The 19,755-nt window shown below is 39.0% G+C and overlaps 2 protein-coding genes across 3 annotated transcripts in view; one reads left to right on the top strand and one right to left on the bottom strand.

Annotated features, from left to right (window-relative positions):
• Positions 1-19,755, top strand: part of mtor (mechanistic target of rapamycin kinase) — a 168,774-nt gene that overhangs the window by 62,306 nt on the left and 86,713 nt on the right. For both annotated transcript variants that reach the window (XM_081608531.1, XM_081608530.1), the window contains exons 27-28: positions 661-823; positions 1,749-1,894. In XM_081608531.1, coding sequence (XP_081464657.1) covers positions 661-823; positions 1,749-1,894 — 309 coding nt within the window. The remainder of the gene's footprint in view (positions 1-660; positions 824-1,748; positions 1,895-19,755) is intronic.
• Positions 4,175-7,541, bottom strand: angptl7 (angiopoietin-like 7). Its single transcript, XM_008413147.3, has 5 exons — positions 7,028-7,541; positions 5,545-5,645; positions 5,263-5,457; positions 4,880-5,075; positions 4,175-4,779 (listed from the first exon to the last, which is right to left on the bottom strand). Exons 1-5 carry the CDS (start codon positions 7,383-7,385, stop codon positions 4,610-4,612), a joined length of 1,020 nt encoding a protein of 339 aa, XP_008411369.1. The 5' UTR covers positions 7,386-7,541; the 3' UTR covers positions 4,175-4,609.

Here is a 19,755-nt window from a genome sequence, read left to right as displayed (position 1 = left end):
ATTATCTACAGAAAATATAAGTTGAGCTTAAATATGTTAACCGTGCATCTTTTCTTGTGGGACATTTCTGTCAGTCAAAACTATTGAATCGTATCAAACATCTTCATTGAATTCTGTGGCTCCAGGCTCACTTCAGCCAGCTGCTAATATCCCCCTGCTAGCCAGATGGCTTTTCTTTCATGGACACAAAGGGTGCAGTTGTTGGTTTGTTTGTAATGCAGTGAGATCCCCCATCTATTCCCCGTATTTACATTCACTGTAAATATGAGGAGCAGGTGGGGGATCCTGCCACAACAGGAAATAGACAGGAAATAGTCCTGTTGTGGCAGGACTATTTGTCACAATAGTTCGATCAGATGTTTGTGACTGAACTATTTCATGAGTTCGGTCACACACATCTTCATTGAATTATGTGACTCTAGGCCGCTAATGTACCCTTGACAGCTAACTAGCTAGCCTTTTCTGCCTCTATCATGGACACTAAGCTGGGTTCACAGTTTCTGCTATACTTGATCTTGATTGTAACATCCCCTAAATTTACAGTTTTAACCCTGGTTAGCCTTCTTACTAGTTCCTGCTTCTGCAAAATACTTACATTTTCATGTTTACTCACATTTTCTTTTCTTTAAACTAAATCCAGCTGTCTTTTCTATACTTCAGAGACCTGTTCAACGCTGCTTTTCTGTCCTGTTGGTCAGAGCTGAGTGAAGACCAGCAGGATGAGCTTATCCGCAGCATCGAGTTAGCTCTCACCTCTCAAGATATAGCCGAGGTGACGCAAACGCTTCTTAACTTGGCAGAATTCATGGAGCACAGTGATAAGGTAAGCAAGAAAGTGCATAAAATCATACAATCCCTTTTCATATCTTGATTCTTGAATGCGCTTTATACTCTGGACATATAGTCTGGAAAATACGGTATTATGAGAGTACAGGCTCCATTATTGTATTCCTGTATTTTCCCTTACACTGAAGGAGAGTTACGTTGTTTTTACACCAGATAGTTCGGTAAACTTGATTCAATTGGGAACCAAAGCTACAACATTTGTTACATTTTCAGCTGCTGCGATTCTTTCAAAGGATCCAAAGCATCCAAACCGTTTAAAACCTGTTCCTGTGGTTGTATGATTTCTCTTGTTTTTGATGAAAGACCGCAAGCTATTTTTCCCGCTAGCGCTAGACATAAGTGTTTGTTTTGGTTGTATTTGCCCAGAATGCCCTGCACTGCAGTCCGCTTCGTGCTTTTGGGGCAGTCTTCTTTCTTTATTAAAAGGTTTACTATAAACAAAGTTTGGTTTGCATCCTTGTCGGTTTGTGCAATCAATCACGCAGTAACCATTGACCAATTTTCCAGTGAAATCAGCTAAATAAAAGTGATTTTAGGCTACCAACTGTTTGTTTAGATTGTTGGACAGCTTTCATCTTACCGTCTGATTATTTTACTGGAAGAGGAATCGGAGACAGCTGGTGAAGACTTGATGACAGACCACACAACCTGGGCCATTTAGCAACAATAGCGTCACTCTGAGAACTGAGACTCTCATGGTTTGGTCGTTACTTCAAAAAAATAGAAAAAAGAGACTCCTGGTTGGGCTGCTACTCAAGCCCACTGAAAATAAAAACTTCAGCTGCTAATTGCCACGTGGAGGTTAAATTAAAAATGACTTATGTATTTTTCCTCGGTTGTGTTTTCATTTGGGGGGAAAAGAAAGGTTTGGTTATTTTATACGGCTCCGTTTCCTTTTCCAGGGCCCTCTGCCCCTCAGAGACGATAATGGCATCGTTCTGCTTGGAGAGAGAGCCTCCAAATGTCGTGCCTATGCCAAGGCACTGCATTACAAAGAGCTGGAGTTCCAGAAAGGCCCCTCTCCTCTCATCTTGGAGTCTCTAATCAGGTGGGAGTGCTGAAAATTCATGGATTACTCGACCAAAAAGCAAGCTCACCTTTGTAAATATTGAACTAATTCAGCCATTAGAAACACAATCTCAAAGTGAAAGAGACCAGCTTTTATTTTACATTTTTGTTCACCTCACTTATTTGATTGTAGAATTCATAAGGTGATCAGAAGTGCTAAGAATCTCTCTATAATGTGTTGTTCTGTCTGAAATCCAAAGTCCCATCTAAAAAAATTGGCAATTAAATTGTATAGTATTTCTCATGGCACTCTGCTTCAAGGTTTTGATATCTTTTGTCAATTTTTCCATGCAGTTTTCTTGTCTTTTTCCTTTCTGTACTGTTGGCATGGCACAGAGAAATCTGTTTTCCAGCCATCTAATTGGACGCTCGCCTCCTTTTCATCTGTGAGTGTCTGGACTTGTGTTTCTGCGGGGCCTGTTTTCAATTTCTTGGGAGTCGTGATGATGATGAATGATGAGAGCCGGCTCTCTGGTGTTAGCCCCATCTGGTTCTCACCTCTCTAGGATTTCCCATAAAAGATTTTGCCTCGGCTTTGCAAAAGTACAATGAAAGTCTCGTTTTTATTCAGAGCTGGCACTGTTAGGAAAAATACTTTAATTTCTGCAGGTATTGTTGATATTTGTTGGAGACTTTTTAGTTGTGTTTGGGGCTACTCTTGCAGTTTTTGAAACTACAAAAGTCATGTTTTCTAGAAACATGACTTTTAGAAAATCTGAACTGATTAATTCTGTTACTCTTAAAGATTCATTGATTACAGTTTTATGGTAAATTTTAAATGTTTTATTTTTGTGAAGTTTTGATCTGTGTAAAAATAACTTATCCGCAGTCAGAGAAAAGTTGGTGTAGATCTTTTTTTTTTTTTTTACAAATATTTTAAAATAATGATAAAATGATAATAGAGTTTACATTTTAAATAGTCTTTAGAATCTAATATTAGGATGATTAACAGAGTCAAATTTGCACTACATTCTGTATTTCCTACAGATGTAGACATTACCTTAATGTCAAAAATGCAGACATAACAGACCAGAGCTGAGAAGACACAGAACAGTGAAACTTTGCTCTAATTCCTTTAAGCCTTCCTGTTATCTGTTGAATCTCTCTCTTGTTCTCTCTCTCCCACAGCCTTACTAACTATAGACATGCCTTAGCATAAAATAGGTTCTTTTTTTAGTGACTTTCCACATCTCTGTGCTTTCTCTGACTTCATTTCCACCTCACTTATACTGAAACAATCAAACTTTGAGTCCTTTTTTCTTCAGTAACAACTTCCAGACCCAAGAATGTTGTTTCTGCCGCATTCTTGCATGTTGACTTAACGGAAAAAAAGTTTTTTTTTTTTTTTTTTCTTCCTTTTTTTGTACGTTTCAGTTACAAGTCATTGGTTGATTGCCAGCTGATTGTGTCTTGTTACTGTTATTCTGCTCTATACCTTGAAACACAGCTGGAGTTTCTGGAACTTGCTACTGTGCTATTCTTTATTGTTCTTGTAATGTCCACATCCAATACAAATCTTTTAACAACATGATTAAATATGACAGAATCTACATCAAAACTCTAATAAGTTGCATCTGTTTTCAGATGCAACTTCATCAGATTTTATATTTTTCTAGAACCCTATAAGACTTACCATAACACTGATGTAAAAGCCTCTTTGGAGAGCATTATTAATGTTTAAAGTCCACTGAAAAACTGGAGCCACCAATTTACAGCAACCCAACCCTGAATATTCCTTGTCATTGCTCTCTTTATGGCAATAAAGTTTATCACCGTGGTAACTGCCTCCTGTATTTGCTCCCTGCAATACTGCTGAATTACAGCTTTTGCTAAAGGGGGCTCACATATTTGGAAAACCCCTTAAAATGCAGTCATTTTTGTCACTTTTAGAATATGTTGTCACAGCTCTAGTATTCTTCTGTGTTCATTTTTGCTAATGGGATAAAAGTTGTGCTTTAATTAGAATTTTATTGAACGTGTTGCTTAAAACTTATTTCTGGTGTTATAAAGGGAGCACTTGCTATGAGAAATTCCCTCTAGGTCGTAAACAATAAAATTGTGTTTTGTTCTTCAAGTAGGAAACCTCAGTGGTATTTAACTAGACGGTACATCATGTGTGGTCTCTTTTTCCTTTATTTGAATCATGTGTTTTAGGACCTTTGGCTAAGGATGTCAGCTTCTGACCCTGGCAGAGCGCAAATCACTTCTGGGTTAATCACAGGGTAAAATGTTTCACATGTAAGTGAGACCATGTGTCGTGTTTCTTTTAAAAAATATCTTTATTTTTCCATCACATTAAACGGCATCATTAAAAACCTGTACACATTTTACAAATTACATATTTCCATCATGACATTTCATCAGACACTACTTATTGGAAATACCTTTTGTCGTAGGTCATATTCCATCAACAATTCACAAAAACTATTCTTTAAGTCTTTAGATATGCCCTACAAGTGCCCCATGACTTCCACTATAACCAATATTAACTAAAACCCAACGTAGTGCTTTCACGAAAATGAGAGAACTGATTAAAATCCAGTCGCCCGTAAGGGACAGTGGTTTAAAATGACACATTTCAGTGCTTAAAACAACTAAAATGTTACTAATGAATGCTCTTAAGTTGAAAACACAATTTGGTCGTAAAGGTGTTAAGAGAGATTTATGATCTTGATTCGGTAGACACAGCTGAGGTTTAGGGTTGGAAACCCGCTGGTCGGACCTTCATCTCCACTCTCTTCAGGGAGTAGTTGGGGCCGTGCCAGGCGTACCAAGTGATCCCGTCAGTGCCCTTTGTGTGCTCACCGTAGCGATAAAGAATGCCGTTCAGGTTGGAGTCGGTGCAGCAGTTGTACCAGTAACCACCTAGGAGCAGCGGAGGGAAAAGAATCAGGATCTGCCTATGCTTTATCCACTTGTAATTACCTTTCTGGAAGCTTTGGCTACATCAGTGCCAGTAGATCACCTTTGCGCAGGGCAGCGCAGTCATCCACGCATTTGTCGTTGTCCTTGTTCATAGTGCTGAAGTTGGTGTTGTTGTGGTAGCGTAGGGAGTCTCCTGCGTTCCCGCTGTAGTTGGCGATGAACAGCTTGTAGCTGTTCAGTTCATTGCCCACAGTGAAAAAGCCGTACTCAGCATAGCGTGTCTGTCCCTCCCAGTCCTGCGTTGAAGCACATATATAGTGATTTAGTCAGGAAGGGTTGTAAAAACGGAGCTTATTGGCTCTCCATCTCTGCAATTAGTAAGATTTATTACAATTTTTTATACTCAAACAGACATAATATAATTCTGTCTGCTTGCTTTTGGCTATGAAATGGTTCATGCCAGACAAAAGTTCCAACACTTACCTCCAGCTCGATCCGCAGTGTGCTGGGCTGCCTCGTTAGGCGGAAGATGTGGTCGTTGCCCAGCCAGAAGTCTCCACGAATGGATCCAAAACCGTTTTTGTACTGCTTCCAGTCTCGGTTGAAGGAAGTCAAGCCAATTTTGCGCCGTTGAATCAGAGTCCAACCCCCTCCGTTTGTCTCCATATCGCAGAAGACCTGAAACAGAAGAGCATTTGTTTTCCTGCATCACTACTGAATGCTAAATGGAAACGGAACCACTCTGAACTCAAACCGTGGACTTACGCTGAGCTCAGGTGCACCCAAAAACTCGTCTTTAGGGAGCTTGTACTCGCCAGAGATCTTGTAGCTTTTTCCATAAAGGGATGCACAGTCATATATGGCATCTGGAAAGGAAGAATTTTAAGTTATGCTAAAAGCATATGAGCAGATATCAGAGAAGGGCTTCCTATAAATTCAGCTTTATGATTGTCTGAGTGACTTTACAGATGCAAAAATGGCTTTTTAGCTCTCATCAAAAGCAAAACAAATGGAATGAATCTGGAATATGTGCTACATGCTTTTTGTAGGTTCCTCTTTCATGGTATGGTGATGTAATTAAAAGCTTTACGAGGTCGATATGAGCTTTATAGCTGTTGAGATTTGAGGAACCCCATCAACAATTTCTAATCTGTGCATCACTTCCTGTCCTGCTCTCCAATTCCAGATTGACTCAAGCTTTAGAAAGGCCTCTCTGTTCTCTCTTCATAAATCATATGTATGGCTCCATTAGACCACACAGCAAAAGTACCAGAAACAACAGAAGGCCCAATTACTGTTTTGACTGGTTAGGGTGAGTCTCTGAGTGCATATGGCTGTGTGGGAGCTATGCATGCAGATGGGACTCTGTATTTTCCAAATTAATGCTTTATCCTGCTGCTGTGCTGCTTGCTGTGCACTGTAATCAACCTCACTGCTGATTCCCAGCAGCTCATGGGGCCCACAAAGCACAGATGATTACAGTACTTTTGCAGCTGTAGTAAATGCATTCCACTGGGGAGATGGATATCTTTCAAAAGAAATGTGCTACTTACTAGTAAATAAAAACTCAACAGGATAACTAAAGTAGAGATTAACCAAAGAATCCTTTAGAAATGATCATGGTTGATTTTTCCTTGATTTGCTCTAATTGATGTTCCAGATCTTAAATACTGCAAAATCAGACTTTACTTCCCCTACTTATTTAAGAAGCAACACTAAGAATTCCTCTAGTTTAGTCTATCAACCATCAACTTTGGTGCACTTTTTTTGAGATTAGTTATAACTAAGATCAAGAAGATGATCTTGGAATTTTTTTAATTCCATGTTTTCAAAACTTTTACCTTATTAAAAGAATCTGCAACATTTCAAGTCTCTTTTATTTGTCATAGATGAAATTGCAGTTGGTTAGAGTTGGAATCAGGAGCTCAGAGCTCAAAGAAAACCAGAAATCGGTATTGGCCAGGTAAGACATGATCTGTGCACCTGTAGTTTTTAACATTACTGTTTCTTCTTCCGTATTTTTAGACCATGTGTGAAAGACTTAACAACAGCTGTCCAACAACAGTTTGAAGAAGGCAACGGGTTAAGCTGAACTGTAAACAGTGGTAATTTTCTCCACATGTGGCCAATTTTCACTTTTCCAGAGTGGTTAAAAATCACAGAAATATGCCTCAAGTTGATTCAAAACAAGTGCTATTCATATAAAATTCCAGCTAAAACATGACGCCCTCTTTTCCTAGAAGCTCACCTGAGGAAGTCTGGGTTGCCGACTGCAGAGTCTGGAGCTGCATGATCTCCACACGGTTGTTGATCTCTGAGTACTTGCTCTCCGCCTCAGTGACCCGGCCCTCCAGCTGGTGGTCCTGCTTGTCCAGCTCCATGATTTGCCTCACGACATTCATCATGTCCGTCTTCTGCTTACGGCCGAACTCCTCGAGCAGGCTGGTCAGGTTGGCCACCTGGACCTTGAGCGAGCGCACCTCATCGCAGCACTGAACCTTGGGGGGCTTGGAGGGAGCTGGCCTCTTCTTGGGGTTCTGGGCCCCGGTTCCTAGCAGGAGCAGTGTGACGCCTAAAGCTAGGATGCTCAGATTGATTTTAGTCATGTCTGGATATGCTAATCCTTTTAGACTTGATGCTTTTTTAAAAATGTTTTTTAAAGAGCTTCTGTTTCTAAAAGAAGTCAAAAGGCAACGTTTTAGTGCTGCTAACCCAGGCTCTGTCCTGTTTCCCTCAAGTCCTGCTCTGGATCAGCATCTTAAATATTCTGCCTGTAGGTCCTCCCCCTTCTTATTGGTGTGCACCAGTCCTCATGCTGACCCTTTCCAACCAAGTGGGTGGAGGACCTTTTTTTTTTTTTTATTATTATTTTTTCAACCTCTTCTCTCCTCTACGTCACTTCCCACCCCCTGAACCCATGCTGTACGGGAATTGCCCACACATCCGTTCTCTTTGTTCAGTGAGACCAGCTTTCAGGGTAGTAATGATTATTTTTGCCGTGTTGCTGGGATATTATAATAGTCTACTGTCTGAACTTGCAGCATTTTTTTCTCAGTGCTTTGAAACGTTTAACCTTACAGAGAATTATTAAAAGAACCTCAAATGTGACTTGGACATCATGAATGTTTTTTTTGTAGAGAGGAACAGCTGCAGGTAATTTCCCTGCCTGTTGTCACACTTAACCTATCATTTAATGACATATTTGATGTTAGAAAGAGGGCTAACCATTTTTCCTATAAATTTGGTCTACGTTGCTAGAACGTGTGAAGTCTCCAAGTGCTCTTAATTATTGGGTTTGGTGAGGGTCGTGTTTTCAAGCAGATGTTTGTGACCACAAGTTACTTCACTAAACCTTGTGCCGTTATTTTATTTAGGTAATTTATTTGTTTATTTAATTCATTTGCAGTTTAAAATCAGTATTTCACATTGATATAAAGTTTTGAAATAGAATAGAAAAATAATCTACCCACTTTCTCAAAAGTCAGTTTACTATACCATAAGTAACTAAGCATCAATCAAACATCCATCTTTAAACAGAAAACAGGCAATGTATTAAAAAAATATTATACATATTATCTTTTTAATGATATGGGACTCTACTCAGTCAGTATGCTTCATTGTGCCATGATAAAATATAATGTTTTATTATTTTCTTAAAAGTAAAAATTGAGCTTCTCTCTTTAGTTTGTTTAGACAGATTCTTGCATAAACAGAAACACAACGTTCCATTTGTTTAGTTTTGACTTTGGGTTTTTTATTATTAAACTTCTAGGAAACAATCACGTAATTTGTTGGAATGTCTTCAAAGGAAGGTGAACTGAGGTAATCTTCCATTAGTTGTTAAAATTCACTGTTTTGCTTTTTTGTATACATTATGACAATTTGGAAAGAAAAAATTAAAACCTCTAATTTTCCTTCACATCTTTTACTCCATTTGAATGAGGAAATAAAGATTTGGGGGACGGCAAGTAGACATTCCCACCTATGAACCATCAGATTAGCAGTGAAAACATATATCACTTACATTTTTAAATCTTTAGGATTTAAAATGTATTAAAATTTAGATACTTATAGATGATACTGTCAGTGTTGATGTGTTGTATTTTGGCAGAAAATGAATCTTTATTTTATACTTTCTTTTTCTACAATTAAACTTACATTTTCTGTTTTGTCATTTAGTAGATTCTGAATATAATCTTAAATGTTAGGCTTCAGATGTGGTCCGTTAAATAAACTGTCAAAAGCTATAACATCTTGAGAGAACGAGGGGTAAAAATAGTGCTTCGTAACATGAAAGGGACATCTGGTTGATAGCAGGTTGTCATTTGTTGCCCAAATGTTTTATGAAATATTACATAAGCAGAAACCTCTTGTTTCTAAAATCAGAATGCTTTGTGTCTCTGTCTTCTAACACTTTGATAGAAACAAACAATGATTATACACCAAACAAACCATAATGCATCATCTTTGTATCATGGAAACTACTTCAAGAGCACAAAATAATGACTCTTCATTTTCCTAAGGATTACAAAATAAGTGTGCTTCCATTGTGTTGACGTGTCACAGAATTGGCAGTAAATATTTGGATGTGGTCTCCTTCTTTTTCCAAGACTCTGTGTTCCCTAAATCAGTGTTTTTCAACCACTGTTCCGCGGCACACTAGTGTGTCGTGAGTGATCGTCAGGTGTGCCGTGGAAATTATTAAATTTCACCTACGGTACCGTATTTTCCGGATTATAAACTGCTACTTTTTTCCTTAACTTTGAACCATGCGGATTGTAGCCCGGTGTGGCTTTTCTGTGGATTTTTCTTCAACCACCAGGGGGCTCTCCAGCAGGAAGTGAATCATTAGAAGTCAAAATTGTAAATAAAAGAAGAACGAGCTAATTTTCATTTAAAACAGGGGTCCCCAAGCTACGGCCCGCAGGCCGGATCCGGCCCGCCTCCACATTTGGTCCGGCCCCCTGAACAATGCCAGAGAGCGTTCAGATTTTTTTTTCACATATTGTATTTTCCGGTATATATGTGGATTTTTCTTCAACCACCAGGGGGCTCTTTAGCAGGAGGTGTGTCCTGTAAACTGTGGGTGTTTTGTTTTGCATGGCACATTGCTGCCATCTGTTGGGACTTTTAGGGAACTGCTTGACTTTTATATTATTTAATCAGTACTGTTGTTTGCTAGCGGTAGAGCAGATGAGTCTGTTATGAACGCCACATTCCAGGTTTCCCTCAATGAAATATATACTAGTCAGTCCCAGTGACCGTATCACTAATGGTTTTTGCCTCTGTGCTTTCTGGGTAAAAATCAATCGAGAAACCCCCCCCCCCCACTGTCAACAATTTCCGGCAGTCCAGGTGATAAACGTGTAACACTTTTTCTCTTACAAACTGACTCCGGCCCCCCACCAGAGAAGGAAAAAGTTATGTGGCCCTCACAGGAAAAAGTTTGGGGACCCCTGATTTAGAACAACCACATGCTAGCAGCAGGCACGACGGAGAAATGTTTTCAAACTCATATCATGCAGCTTTTAAGTTGAGGTTTGTCGATCTGGCACTATAGGGAAATAGAGCCGCTGCACTTAAGCTCGGTGTGAACGAAACAATGGTTCGGCTTTGGAGACGGAGTGCTGCGTCCTTACAGCAGATTTATTAGAACGCCGCCCTCTGCTGGGTCCTAATGGAAAACCGAGAGCAGCTTCCAGTTTTTATTTTATTTTATTTAATTAATTGAATGTGCTAGTATGGTGCGCTCTATAGTCCAAAAAATACGGTAATTGGTTTTAAAACATTTTTTGAAAATGAATTATCTGCAAATAATGCCATCTTCCAGTGTCTGCTGTAGTAGTAGCGGCGTAATCATGTAATTTTCTTATCACTAGATGGCAGTAGGTACAGAGCATTTTACATTAAAACAAGATAATTAGTGATGTATGAATGTTACAGGTAGCGGTGGTGAGAGCATCGTATCTAGCAAGACTGTGATGACAGTGATGGAAAAGACAGTGAAGCTCAGCAGTAGTTAGAAAGAACATGGGTCCATTTCCCACAACATATCTGTGTGAAATTGAGCTTCTCTAGTCTGGTTACTATAAAAACTAAAACCAGAGAGACAGAGATGTTGAGGAAGAGCTTTGTCTTTCTTCAATTTCTGCCAGGAAATCAGATCTGTTTTCATCCAAACATGCACAGGTTTTACACCAGATGGGTAAAATATACAGATATTTACATTTTGTACATGCAACTCTTCATATTGTAACAGTGAATATGAAGTGAAATGTTTCCCAAATATTATTGCTTCTTTCAGAATAAGAATTACTTTCTGTATTCCGGCTAAAAGAATGCTTGTGGATTAATTTGTAAAACAGTTTGAAGTTTTCTACAATTTCTTTAAATTTAACACCACAGTGTTGTGGAACTGTTCAGGTGTATTTTTGAAGTGGATATGTTAAGTGCAATTTGAAATAAGAAATGTAAAATTTGATAAAAATACATTTTGTGTTTGATTCTTATTCAAGATACTTTGATAAGAATAACTATGTAAAATAGGCGGCTAGAGAGTATCTTTGTTTACATTTTTGGTTGGTGGTGTGCCTCGTAATTTTTTCAATTAAAACAATGTACCTTGGCTCAAAAAAGGTTGAAAAACACTGCCCTAAATGTTGCTGGCCACTTTTTTACAAAGTCAATGATGTTTCATTTCCTCTTTTGTTTCTTACTTTTCACTTTTAAAAACTTAAGTGCATTTAATTTCTCGTTTACTTATAAAGTTGCATGTATTAGTTCATTTTCTGTAGCCAGTAATTTCAGGTTAGGTGCTAAGCTTTACAAATTTCTACCCAAAAACACTATAATGTTTTCTCTGTGCCAGCAGGTGACAACAATGTATATTAGCAAATTCAAAAGAACATCCTGAGCATGGTTCAAGCAGTGCTTGGCAAAAACATCTACCAAAACTCTTTTTTTCAGTCGTTAGCTTCTTCTATTCAGCATTAGAAGTTTATTGTAGAGAGAAACAGAGTGAATGGAGACAGATGAGAGAAAACACATACACAAAAATGCCTCCATTTTTGATGTGGCCAGCTTTGTTCATGCCCATGACAAAAGCAGTCATGGGCATGAACAAAGCTGGCCTCTGCGTCATCGTTTCTGATCATCTCCAGATATCCAGGCCACATGTGTACAACACGTTTGGAATTTTTAAACTCTACATATTGTAAAGGTTTAAAACAATATGCACATTTGTTTCTATAAAGACTCACACACATATATACACAATGTGTGTGTATATATATATATATATATATATATATATATATATATATACACACACACAGTGGGGAAAATAAGTATTTAGTCAGTCACCAATTGTGCAAGTTCTCCCACTTAAAAAGATGAGAGAGGCCTGTAATTGACATCATAGGTAGACCTCAACTATGAGAGACAAAATGTGAAAAAAAATTTGAGAAAATCATTTTGTCTGAATTTTAAAGAATTTATTTGCAAATAATGGTGGAAAATAAGTATTTGGTCACCTACAAACAAGCAAGATTTCTGGCTGTCACAGACCTGTAACTTCTTTTTTAAGAGGCTCCTCTTTCCCCCACTCATTACCTGTATTAATGGCACCAGTTTGAAGTCGTTAACAGTATAAAAGACACCTGCCCACAACCTCAAACAGTCACACTCTAAACTCCACTATGGTGAAGACGAAAGAGCTGTCGGAGGACACCAGAAACCGAATTGTAGACCTGCACCAGGCTGGGAAGACTGAATCTGCAATAGGTAAACAGCTTGGTGTGAAGAAATCTACTGTGGGAGCAATAATCAGAAAATGGAAGACCTACAAGACCACTACTAATCTCCCTCGATCTGGGGCTCCACGCAAGATCTCAGCCCATGGGGTCAGAATGATCACAAGAACGGTGAGCAAAAATCCCAGAACCACATGGGGGAACCTAGTGAATGACCTGCAGAGAGCTGGGACCAATGTTACAAAGGCTACCATCAGTAACACACTACGACGCCAGGGACTCAGATCTTGCAGTGCCAGACGTGTCCCCCTGCTTAAGCCAGTCCATATCCAGGCACGTCTGAAGTTTGCTAGAGAGCATTTGGATGTTCCAGAAGATGACTGGGAGAATATCATATGGTCAGATGAAACCAAAGTAGAACTATTTGGTAAAAACACAACTCGTCGTGTTTGGAGGAAAGTGAATGCGGAGTTGCATCCAAAGAACACCATGCCTACTGTGAAGCATGGGGGTGGCAACATCATGCTTTGGGGCTGTTTCTCTTCAAAGGGACCAGGACGACTGATCCGTGTACATGAAAGAATGAATGGGGCCGTGTATTGTGAGATTTTGGGTGCAAACCTCCTTCCATCAGCAAGGGCATTGAAGATGAAACGTGGCTGGGTCTTTCAGCATGACAATGATCCCAAGCACACTGCCAGGGCAACAAAGGAGTGGCTTCGTAAGAAACATTTCAAAGTCCTGGAGTGGCCTAGCCAGTCTCCCGATCTCAACCCCATCGAAAACCTTTGGAGGGAGTTGAAAGTCCGTGTTGCCCGCCGACAGCCCCAAAACATCACTGCTCTAGAGAAGATCTGCATGGAGGAATGGGCCAACATACCAGCAACAGTGTGTGCCAACCTTGTGAAGACTTACAGAAAACGTTTGACCTCTGTCATTGCCAACAAAGGATATACAACAAAGTATTGAGATGAACTTTTGTTATTGACCAAATACTTATTTTCCACCATTATTTGCAAATAAATTCTTTAAAATTCAGACAAAATGATTTTCTCAAATTTTTTTTCACATTTTGTCTCTCATAGTTGAGGTCTACCTATGATGTCAATTACAGGCCTCTCTCATCTTTTTAAGTGGGAGAACTTGCACAATTGGTGACTGACTAAATACTTATTTTCCCCACTGTATATATATATATATATATATATATATATATATATATATATATATATACGTCCTAACAATCAGAAACTTCTGAAGTGCATCTTGCATTGCAGCATCACAGTTACCAACTCCTCAGTTGGCAACTGAAATTGCAGTAATTTTTTCAGTGATGCCATGATCTAATTTGCATATTTATGATTTGTACGCAATTGTAAACCTCAATGTATAAAAGATGACTAACAACAAAGGAAAAATAAGTGAGCATAAAACGTGACAAATTAAAGAATATCATTGAACTTTATCAGTTCAAACATATTTACGTTTGCTTTTAGGTCTTTAGCTAGTTTTTAAGGCTGTGATCTGCTCAAAGACCTGTAATAAGGTATAGTATAAAGCCTAAAACTATTTAAAAATGTTTTGCATAAAATGTTTTTACGGGAGACTAGGAAGAAACTGAAGTGTAAGGACTGGGCAGCTTATGAGTGCTTTGTTAGTTGTAAGAAAAGAAGTTGCAAGAGAGATCTGAAAACTATTTACATTATGCAACAATTTGCTTGTTGGTAAACCATTGCCAGTAGATGGAAAAAACAGTGTGGGCATTTTGAACAGGTTCTTCTGGAACCATCCTGCTTTTTGCTTTCTTTTATGTGATCACGTAAAATGGTGACAGAACAGAACAATTTAAGATAAAACTAAAAAAAGCTTCTATTTTATTGACACCTAGCCAATAAATAAAATGGCTGATATGCATCAAACTTTTTCACACCAATTCACTAAATTAGACTATTATTGGAAAAACTCATTTGTTTCAGGAACTTTATCTCTAACGTAAACAAAATATAGATTCCTTACACAGATAAATTTTGGAAAACCTTTGTTTCTGGGAATTATGATGATTTTCCACCTAGAGGTCATGAAAACACAACATTTGAAATTAGAAATTAGAATATTACATAATCTACAGTTAACTCACACTTTGTGAATAATGTCAGAGTTTCTACCTGTAAGTAGTCCTGCTCCTTCGCTGGGCTGGCAGTTTTGGCAGGTCTGAATCGCTGCCAACAAAAAAGTCCGGTTCATCTCCAAAATGAGGAACAAAATATGCGTCCAGTTTTTGACTTTTCCTTGCTCTCTTTTTTCCATCCTTTTCACTTTGCCGCTCCATGGAGCTCCACTCATGTTAGCGTAGTCCGTAAAAATGCCCTAGCTAGTTTGCCATCTGTTGCCAAGTGACTGATAATGACGTTGGTGGACGGCTGGTGACAAGCTTTACCCAGAATATACTTGGAGACAATAAGGACGATCCACTTGTAATTTTGTGTCATAAAGTTTAAATGTAAATAAAGCCAGTCATGTAGCACAACATTTTATTCAATATTTTACACCCTAAAATCAGTCGGTCTGGTAAAGTTTTTAGCAACCACGAGTCAACAATGACTGGGGCAGCCTACTCTACTGGAGCATCATTTTATGTAATTTTACATGCACCATACTCAACAGGAGAGAGCCTGTCTTCTCCAGCTCTCATCAGACGTGATAAAGGCTTGGATCCCTGAAGTCATATTCTGCCTCAAATCCGGGCCCTCTCTAGGCCCGGGCCAGGGGCCTGCCAGCCCCCCAGCTCCCCCTATAGCCCCGCCCCTACCTAGCACCGAATGTCAGCCATGACAAGGAACGGCAGATGGGACTTCCTTCAGAGGTCCGCTCACCCTGTGGGCGGCACTAATATTATATTTTCTTATCACGGTGGGGGCCACGAGAAATCATCCTGCGGGCCGCAGTTGGCCCGCGAGCCGCGAGAATGAGACCTCTGCTTAAGGCGTTTATGTGCGTCAGTCCTTCTTGGTAAACTGAAGATCACTTTCCTTCCTGGATTGTCTTATGACTTTACCTGCTGTTTGAGTCACATCCGACTGCCAGCAGTTCTTTCCGGAGGGATTCCTTTGTCTGGACTCTGTCATTTAGTATTAGTTCAGTTCCAGTTACTGATGCCTTTTATGTTGAGCAAATATTTTTTGTCCTTGCAACATTCATCTTATTATCTTATTCACTCTATGCTCAAGTTCCATCATGGTCTGTATGAAGAGTACAAGGCTCTTGTTGGATGTAGACCTGCAACTTTCACCAAATCTCCACAGTTAAAATTACTTCCTCAAAAACACTAGACATTTTCCATTGAGTGAGTTTTTTTCTTTGCCCATAAAGTGGAGCTGTTGTTCATGCTTTGGTAATTACAGCAGTCATCTATTTTGATAAGTGTGAACACACTAAAAGTATGAAAGTGGAATGTGGCTAAAAGCCAAAAGACTGAAAAATGGAGGAGCCAAGCTCTCAGCAGAGAAGTAAATTGGATCTGGTGAGGTCAAACCCGATCCAATCAGAAAAGCTTGGATTATATCCTTTGGAGTGAAAAAAAATATTAGGTGTCTTTCTGCTTTTTAACCACATCTAAATGTTTCAAAGTAATCCAAAAAATAACAATGAACATAAGAAACCAGTCTTTAACCATTCCCCTCAATTAGAAAATAATTATGAAGTTCAGCTTTACTAACCACACCCGAGACTTTGGGGATATATTCTTTTGGTTGACTGAAAGCAAGTGGAACTTTTTTGAGATAATTTAATTTGTTGGCTTAAAATTAGCACAATAACACCATACCATGTTGATAGCATGTTGGTAGCATGATGTCATGATGTAGCATGATGGTATCATGTTGTCATCATGCTACATCACGCTGGTATCATGATGGTATGTCGGTAGAATGATTGTAGCTTGATGGTAGCATGATGACAGCATGTTGGTAACATGTTGGCAGTGATGTCAGTAAGAGGCCAGTTACTGACATCGGACCACTTTTTTCAGTAACTAATCTAATGCTTTACTATTTCAAATCCAGTAATCAGATTAAAGTTACTTACCCAAATCACTGTGCGTTACTATTTTCTTGTGTAATGTAATGTTATTTTTTCAATGCGTCGAGTGACCGCCGTTTCTATGCGACAGCAGCAGCTGATCGCCATGACAGAGAGGTAAACAATGGAGGGAGGAGAGAAATGTGCATTTTGTTGCTGAAAAATGAACTATTTTGAGTTTTTGTCGATTATTATAAGTCGTTTTGGGCTTGTTTTTTCTAAAGTCGCTTGCAAATTTAATGAGTCGCAGATTGAGCTTTTTTGGGCTTGATTTTGAATGAGCAGAGACACATACTAAGCCCCAGAATTTGTCTGACATACAAATAGTTTGTATGTGATGGACAGGCTCTTCCTGTCCATCATTTCCCGGATGATTCGTTCCACTGTGTCTTTGTTAATGTCAAGTTAAATGTATTTGCTGCGAATGATGTCGAGCTTCGCGTTGCCCTCCAGAAAACTGCAAACATCGAGACTAATCTGCACAACGCAATAAACGTGAAAACAGCCATGAATGAATGTATCCCTAGAGTTGAGCAAATAAATGCCATTGTAATCATTCATATTAAGGTAAGTGTCACAAATCTGTGCAGCGGGCCATCTGAGTTGTAGAGCCGCAGAAGGAGCACTGTGCGCTGCACTCTGACGGCAAATGCAGGGCTGTAACGCAGAACCTCTAGGCTGAGGCAGGGAGGGGGGAACTCTAAAATCCTTTTTAGAGTTTTCCAGGCAATAGTGGAACACACAAAAACATGCAAAAATTACTAACGTTTTTTGTTGCACTGTTGTAACAATTAAACAATCTTCCATTCAGTTCAACCTTATGAGTGGAGACACGTGGTTGATTTTACCATCATACAATAACTTGGAATTAAGTATTGGCAAAGCTCAATGTAATTTTCACAGGTGGTGGAACATTATTGTCAACAGATGCAAAAAGTAACAAAAAAATTACTTTAATGTAACAAAGGAGAGCACTAAATCAGTCACTTAGTAACTTTCCAAATCAAGTAATCAGTAATCTAACAGTTACTTTTTCAAAGAGTAATCAATAATCCGATTAAAGTTACTTTTTCAAAGTAACTATGCCATCACTGTATGTTGGCAGCATATTGGTAGCATGATGATAGCATGTTGGTATCATGTTGGCAGCATATTGGTAGCATGTTGGTAACATGATGATGACATGTTGGTAGCATGTTGGTAACATGATGGTAGCTTGATGGCAGCATGTTGGCAGGATATTGGTACCATGATGGCAGCATGTTGGTAGCATCTTGGTAACATGATTATACCATAATGATAGCATGTTGGTAGCATGATTGTACCATGATGGCAGCATGTTCGTAACACGATGGTAGCATTATGGCAGCATGTTGGTAGCACGATGGTAACATGATTGTACTATGATGGCAGCATGTTGGTAACATGATAGTAGCATGATGATAGCATGTTGGTAGCATGATGATACCTACGCAAACAAGCTTCTTTAATCAATGGAACTAGGAAGTTGTTGTACATCAGTTTGTACAGGCTGGGGGATATGAGAAATATATAATATCCTGATATATTTTAGCTATTTCACGATAGACTATATATGTCATGGTATTTTTAATTAAGCTTCAATGTTATTTTAAACTATAGACCCCTTGCAGCATGTCACCCACACAAGTTCCTACCCCCATTACTCTGCTAGACTTAAATGTAAGCTCATATAAAAAGTGATGCAGTATTTTGCTATGAACTGTCTACACACTATGACTAGATAACAAGGTGAGAAATACGTTTTAACTAAGAAAAAAAATAGCGAGGGAGAGGGAAGTAGGTCAGTTATGCTTGACTTTGACAAACTTAACATATAGATGTGCTGTGGAATAAGGTGTGGTTTGGTTCAGTTTAAAAATAAAAAAGGCGACCTACACACAAACTGATAGATTATCAGTAAAGCAGGTGTTTAAATTAGCTAATTAGCCACCGCTGTGTTACAGTGGCTAATAGCAGAGGTGGCTAATCTACCACAGTGATCACTCATTAATAATCGCAAAATACACATCAAGCCTAAAAACCGAAAACTGTAGCGAACTGAATGTTCTTTTCTATGTAGGGTTGCGTTGTCGTCAGTTGCTATGGCAATGAGTCTGCGTGTATCGTAAAGCCGACAGAGCGAGAAAAAAATAGAAAAAGAATGAGTAGTTTTGAGTTATTTTTCCCATTGCATAGCATTAAATGAATCATACCTACGTCTACAGCAGTGGTTCTTAACCTTTTTTGAAGTACCGAACCCACCAGTTTCATATGCGCATTCATTGAACCCTTCTGTGGTGATAAAAAAAAAAAAAATTTTCCCCTCCAAATTCAAGACATAGGGGTGACCCAAGTAGACTCTAGTCACCCCAAGATCACTAAGTCTTCTTAAAAGGTAGAGTCTCTGAGAACAGTTCTTCAAAATATAGTCAATGTTTTCAGCACAGTTGTCCAGGAACGACCCAAGGTATTTAAAATTTGCCACAGTTGCAACAGGTTGGCCATCGAGAGAAACTGGAACCACTTTAAGGTCTTGTTTAGATCATTTAATTAGCTCTACATTCTTAAGAGAATGAAAAATTAATAATAAATAAAGACTTTGCGGTATTCTGATTTAGTAATGTAATTATATTAGTTGTGTTACCACCCCCACGCCACTAAAGGCAGTAGCAACCCAGAAAAGATGAGACTATGGAGCAAATTTAGAAGTACACCGAAAGCTACAGTATTTGTTAAAAACGGTGAGCTTTGCTGAAGTAATTAAAGACACAAGTCCAAATCCATGCTGAGAGTGGAACTCCTTCAATCAGTGCTCTTCCGCAGCTCTGATTGGTTAAGCAATGTAACGTGATCCTCTGCAGCAAGTGATGGCAAAGCAGGGCGTGTCATCACGACTTTACACAAGTGTGTCTTCCTATGCGGCAGAGGCTACCCGCCACGACACATGAACCTGAGACTGACTCATTGAACTCTTGGGGTTCGATCGAACCCAGGTTAAGAACCACTGGTCTACAGGTTTCACTTTAATGCAGTGGTCCCTAACCTTTTTATTACCGCGGACGGGTCAAGACTAGGAAAATTTTTCTGCGGCCTTAGGCAGTGTTGGTGTTCCCGCTAAATCCTGAAT

This window comes from Poecilia reticulata, chromosome 7 (genome assembly GCF_904066995.2).
Source record: "Poecilia reticulata chromosome 7, P_reticulata-male-v2, whole genome shotgun sequence".
Lineage (NCBI taxonomy): Eukaryota > Metazoa > Chordata > Actinopteri > Cyprinodontiformes > Poeciliidae > Poecilia > Poecilia reticulata.
The sequence above is the reverse complement of the archived record's forward strand: the minus strand, read 5'-3'. Positions and strand labels throughout refer to the sequence as shown.